Below are 6199 nucleotides of genomic sequence, written 5' to 3'. Positions count from 1 at the left end.
AGCTCCAGTTTCAGTCTTTGACACCTGCACTCCAACCAGTATTCCATGTTAATACTTCCCAAGACAGTATGTTACCCGATGATGCATACAAAATAAAACAGCAAGAAAAGCCTCCTGCTTACTCAAGTGCCTTGCAAGAATACGTCCCACTTACTTCTGTTGAAATAGTATGACTACTAAAACTAAAAAAAGCCTCCTGTAACTTAGCTGGATTCAATGCAGAAAAAAAGTTTTAGCCCATTCTAGTGGCAGCATCTTAACAAGTGAAGTGGCCAAAGGTGTGCTGCTGTTTGATGTTCATTTCAACATTTTAATCATGGCTATGTACAAAAACAACTTTGCAATTCCAGATTGGTATTCAGTTTGTCCATTGAAGCTATTACTCTGCCTTGGTCTTCACATGTAGAAACACAACAATAGGAATTGAAATACTCCATTGTGGAATCTTATGTCAATGATAAAGGTAATGGAACCCTGTTCCTTACCAGACATGCTTAAAAAAAGGCCCACTTTTCTGTTGCAATTTTGGATGAGGATCTTGCTATAAAATTATTTCTTCTGTCCTTGGGCGATTTCTTAGATTTGAATTTTCCGAACTCAAAAGCTTACTCGTTCCTGCCCAAGAATTAATGCTCTTAAGGATCGCTGCATAAAGTATGGCCATGGCATAACATTCCTTTGACTCAAAATTGTGTACAGTGTTCAGTTAACAGTGAACATGACAAGGACCAAAGGTGAAGAGATACGCTTGTGCATGAAAGAATCCGAACTTATTTGCTTTCATTACTCTCTGAAAAGTAATGTTTATTTATTAGTTTTTAGCAGGACCTATTAGTATAAGCACAATCGCACGTTATGCAGTATCAACATGAAAAACTAGGTTGCTTGATGCAAATTCAGTCCCGAAACTACCATGGACATAATATAAGCAAAACGACAAAAAAACAGCTAACAGATATCAGTACGTTCCATGTTTTGGCAAGCTAAAATAGCTTGCTAAGAAGGCTTATATTATGGAACGGAGGGAGTACTTGACAGGGAAAATGGTGTCTTCCACATCATTCAAAGGTTATAGTTACATAGGAACGTGGTAAAAGACAGCAGAAAGCAGCACGACCAGTTCTATGACTGAACAAATGAAACTGAAACATGGAATATCACATATTATCATCAGTAATGCATGCATCTACTCGACTAAACGTTTGGTGTTCTTAAAACTAACAATATCAATTGAGCAGATGAGTTTCATCCTGGTATACACAGTTTCAAATAACTTACTTTAATTTATCACTGCCGAGATCCCAGAGTTTCCAGCATGACTTGTCAAGTTCGCAGTCTGTGAGATTGAAGCAACAGGAGCACCTGAAAGAAGTTTAGCGATTAAAAATGCAGCAGGTACAGGAACTGATGAAGTGCATGATGGTGTTGTTGCATAAAACATGTATAAAATTACAGGAACCAGAATAAGATCGGCAATGGAAAGCCCAAGGAAGAAAAAAGATCCCTGATGTAGATACTTAAGAAGTTAAGATGGCTTCTGGGGGCAGACAATGTGCATATGAACCAAACAATAAAATGTTGTGACATAATGAAGCATGACAAGGATTACACAGACAAGGTTGTAGATTGAAATTGTCAAATAGCCTTTTGGAACATAAGAACAATGGTATGCCATCAATGAAGCAAATATTATTATGATGATGCATATCGCTGAGAACCAAGCGCTGGCTTGGTGGCTTGAGCTCATGGTGGTGAGCTCGTCCATCCAGGTTTGAGTCACAGGTGCGGAAGAATTAAAACCGGGTGCTATCTAGCGCGTATGATTCGCTGCTGGAGAGGTCTCATCTTCTACCTAAGAACGGACAGTAAAGGGAGGGATCCATCTCCCTTTGGTCAACGTGGATGATGCATATCACCCATGTGATAGTACATTTGGTATTCTGATAATGAAGATTTAGTGATTAACTGATACGGTGGGAGTTTTTCCAAGTTTGAAAAACAATTATTTACTTGAATTTGTCACAGATGAGATACCGGATATTTTATCAGGAACTGTCAATGTACAAGGCATAGGCTGCAAAACTGGAGCAACAGGAGGATCTGCAACAAATCCCGCAGTTAGTAAATGCAACAATAATGTGCAAAAAATAAAATCAGCCTTACAGAAATGTAATCAAGAATTATCATGCAGATAAAATATAAAGAAGGGGAAACAATCAATAACATAATGATAGACTGGAAAGCTCAAGGGAAAGAAGTTTCAACTGCAGATCTCCTTTAAAGTTAGTAGCTGCTATAGGTAGAGGCAAAAAATGTACATGGAACAAAAAGTAATGGACAAAAATTTAGTAGCTGCTATACATAGATGCACTGCTAGATATTATATTTTGTGAGACCAGGCTGAAGTAAAACTAAATGCCTTAAATTAGAACCCTCACACAGTCACACTGGTCAATATAAAACACAAGACCTTTGGCCATCGTTCATCACCTATAAGATATACTTTGTCAAATCAACAAAATCAGCAAAAGTCAAATACAGGAGTCGCTTGCAGAGGACATGATTGTCGTATAGCATACGTACTAGTAACGTAGGTATTAAGGTATACATGTTTAGATCTAGATCTCAGCTTAACTAAAACAAATAATTAATGGGTAAAATACTAGATTACCCTTTTAAGTTTGGGGGTGTTGGTTCTATGGAAGCACTGCCCTATATAAATATCGCTGGATAATTGTCGAGACATCTCAACCACTGCATATCATCAGTAATTCAAATATCACCTTCAATAATGCATACATTTGGTGATTTCTAACAACAAACAATTTCAGGAAGAGGTGAACCCAGAATAAAAGGTCGCCAGAGTCAGCGCTTGTATTTCTAACTTTTATTAGCTCATGATAAACTGCTCTAAATTAACATGTATTTGTCATATGTTGTTGGTCGTATGTGCCAATTGACCCCGCTACTATAGTGCAGGTCTGCCCCTGATTTAAGGAATCAATTTTGCAGAAGCACAGATGGAGATTCATCTTGGTTTGGAAAGATCAAGGATTTTCGACTAATATACCTGCATTTGCTAGTGAAGAGGTCCCAGACACAGAGTTTCTAGTAAGATCTGTCAAGGTATTCAACATGGTGTGCGATACTGTAGCACCTGGAACACCTGCAACGAATTATTAAACAGTTAAGCACTGATAAAGTGCGAACAGCATCATCAAGAATGACAGGGACTGCAGCTCTGTACTATCATGCACATCAAACAAAGAATGCAAAGCAACCAACAAGAGAATGAAAGATTTTGAAAATCTATGGGAAATGTGTTTTTTACTATGGATACTTCAAAAATAACTTCTACAAATAAGAGCGGACAGTGTGCATAGAGAACACTTTGTGTTGCAACAGTATGTAGATCGGCTGAGGTATTATGGACATACAGGCCACAAAAGAAGTGAGCCTAACTAGGGAAGTGGATGTACAACCCAACCACCCAGGTTCAAGTTCCAAGGGACGCAGATTTGGGTTCTTATTGTTCCAAAAAATAAAATCACCTTTCAAAAAAAATACAGGCCACAACACAGAAATATACAAAGGATAACTAGTGGAGCACTTTGAAAGCAACAAATAATTAAAAGTGTCTGAAGGGTAATAATAAAATTGGTGAAGCAAGAACAAAGAACTAGTTGAACAAGCATGCAAATGATGCATGACCACATAACTAACAGGGTTGTGGTCTCCAAATCATAAGGGAAAAAAATGGGAAGTTGACAGAGAAGGGACCACTAAAATTGATTTGGGAAAATGCTTTGCAATCGTTCCCACTTGATTGAAGTTCTGAAAAAATAAGTGGGTACACTGACAAGTGACTAAGCTAAGGTTACCTTCCTTCCCACTTGATTGAAGTTCCAGACTACCAGCTTGTAAACTTTCATCTGAAGGGACGGGACACAAGTTGCTTAGATTATATACATACACATTATCCAAGAGGTTTTTCCAAAGAGTGGACAAGTAAAAATGAGGAAAATATCAGATCAGATCTAGTTGTTACAGTTTGTCATGGCAAACCGAAAGGCCTCATAGGTTGCAACTTGCAAGTGTGTTGCAGCTGTCAAATATATCTCGGCTAACAGTAAGTTGAGCACAGCTATAGATGCATAAACTGCAACATAAACAAGACAAGGACACAAGAGCAGAGGGTAGTATTACCAAGAATATCTACCAGCCACTTCCTTGTCTTGTCTGTCAATCCTGTCACCAAAAACAGTAAATATTGCTCTTACTCTCACATATATATATAATCTATAAGTATGCTGCTTAAACATAAGAAGCTTGTAAAGGCGCATTGTACCACTGTTTAACTCGTGACTGCGAGTTGACGATGGTAGCCTGCAAAACATGTAACAGGTGCATATGCTTGTCAAAAAGCAGAAAGTGCAGATTCGAGGATCGCTTTAAATTCGTCATCTTTCAAGATCATATATTTTTTTACCTCTTCTTGATCTTAAGGAAGATCTTGGTCAGAGTTTTAGATCCTGGCAGGTCTTGTTCCTTGACGTAGCGCCTCCGACGGTGTCTAGGTGAAACAAGATTACATGGCAATATGATAAGAATTCAGAGTTGCTAGTTGGTAGTGAAAGCCAGCCAAGTTTACACATGGACTAGAATGGTATAGATCAAGTGATGAATAAAGTGATTAATCACCTGAATCCGATGGGAAGTACATCGTGTGGCATCATTGATCCGGCCGGGAACAGGGCCAGGTCTTTCAGCTCAGGAGCCTTATAAGCCAAGTCTTGGACGATGAGAGAGGCCTTGTGACGAACGCGCTCCCAGTCCAGTGAGGCTCTGAACAAGGAATATGGGTAAGAGTAAAAATTAAGCTGTGGCAAAGAGGAAAAATTGCAAGAATGAATTGAGGGGAATTGAAGATGATTTGTGTGATGTATCAAGTATACTCGCCTGACTCGTTCGGAGTGGAGAAGGGAGAGGACGAGGGAACGGAGCCTGAGGGCGTCGTGGGAGACGGAGTCGTCATGCTTGAGGTACCGTGAGTTGTACTTGTAGTTGAAGTACTTGATATCGCGGTTTTTCTCGCCGGCGACCATGCCGGCGAAGGCCCTGTGGTGCCTGAGGAAGTGGATGAGCACCTGGGCCTCGTCGCTCTGCGGGTGCGTGACCGGTCGCAGGAAGCGCGAAACGTAGGTGACGGCGTCGTCCCACAGGCCCTGCTGCACGAGGCGCGACAGGTGTTCGACGCTCATGAGCGCGTCCGTCTCGTTGAGCAGCCTGCGATTGATTCAGCGAACTAATGGTTAAGAAGGAGGTCGGACGGGCGGATGGGAAGGGAGGAAGAAAGGCATTGTTACCCTCGGAGCGCGTCGCGGAAGCCGTGGAGCCAGAGGAAGGTGAGGAGCCGGCGGTGGCGGTACCGCCGCACGCAGCCGTAGTCGACGGGGCCAATGGACTCGCCGTACGAGGCCACGTCATGGGGCATGACCAAAACGTTATCGGGGACGGAGCTCGCCATGGATCGACGCCGCCGGCGAGGAGAGACAGCCGCTGGGTTGGGGTCTGGGATTTGGCGGGGATTTGGGGGAGGGAGGGCAGAGCCGTTTATATATATCTGCGTAGATCCCTTCTTCACCCATATTTGCCCCATCCGGCCCCAACTTCACGGGCCCACACTCCCCCAAATCCCCCAACTTCAGCACCTCTCCCCAGACCCTACCATAGCAAGCCGACCCCCTTCTCTTCCTCTACGCCATTTGTGAAAATGCGCCTCTACCTTTCTATAAGTCGGTTTTAGAGCATCTCCAGCCACGTCCCCTAAAGGACGCCGGATCGAGCATTTGGGTCGTGTTTCGTTCGTGTCGCGTTTGGGCTCCCTAGCCACGTCCTCTAAAAACGCACCCCAAATAAATAAAAATACACGAAAATAAAGGTTTTCATTCAGATTTGATTATATATTACAAGTTCGAATGAAAACGGCTAGATTTCATCTAAACCCTAGCCTAATGGCCACACGGCGGTGCGTTCGACGGCCCCGCCCCGTCGTCGCCTCCCCTCTGCCGCAGCTCTCCATGCGTAGGGCGGTGGCCAGACGCCGCTGCTCCAGCAGCACGTCGTCACCTACCCTCCCCTACTGCGCCGCCTGGAGGGAGAGCTTGACGGCGCGGCGAATCTGCGCGTCTTCACGGGC

General features: G+C 42.8%; 1 protein-coding gene across 1 annotated transcript; it reads right to left on the bottom strand.

Annotated features, from left to right (window-relative positions):
• Nucleotides 1-1279: 1279 nt before the first annotated feature.
• LOC124694623 lies at nucleotides 1280-5527 on the bottom strand. Its single transcript, XM_047227588.1, has 10 exons — nucleotides 5367-5527; nucleotides 4960-5286; nucleotides 4702-4845; nucleotides 4490-4573; nucleotides 4349-4386; nucleotides 4207-4248; nucleotides 3882-3932; nucleotides 3071-3166; nucleotides 2011-2100; nucleotides 1280-1362 (listed from the first exon to the last, which is right to left on the bottom strand). Exons 1-10 carry the CDS (start codon nucleotides 5525-5527, stop codon nucleotides 1280-1282), a joined length of 1116 nt encoding a protein of 371 aa, XP_047083544.1.
• Nucleotides 5528-6199: the final 672 nt, after the last annotated feature.

This window comes from Lolium rigidum, chromosome 3, assembly GCF_022539505.1.
Source record: "Lolium rigidum isolate FL_2022 chromosome 3, APGP_CSIRO_Lrig_0.1, whole genome shotgun sequence".
Lineage (NCBI taxonomy): Eukaryota > Viridiplantae > Streptophyta > Magnoliopsida > Poales > Poaceae > Lolium > Lolium rigidum.
The sequence above is the reverse complement of the archived record's forward strand: the minus strand, read 5'-3'. Positions and strand labels throughout refer to the sequence as shown.

What these genes read in the sequence shown, in the direction of transcription:
- LOC124694623 (XM_047227588.1), bottom strand. Translation starts at nt 5,527, where the DNA reads ATGGCGAGCTCCGTCCCCGATAACGTTTTGGTCATGCCCCATGACGTG. An exon ending in GTGGCTGGTAGATATTCTTG is followed by an intron (nt 3,933 to 4,206) that starts GTAATACTACCC and finishes CCGTCCCTTCAG; the next exon opens with ATGAAAGTTTACAAGCTGGT. An exon ending in CTCTTCACTAGCAAATGCAG is followed by an intron (nt 2,101 to 3,070) that starts GTATATTAGTCG and finishes GATTTGTTGCAG; the next exon opens with ATCCTCCTGTTGCTCCAGTT.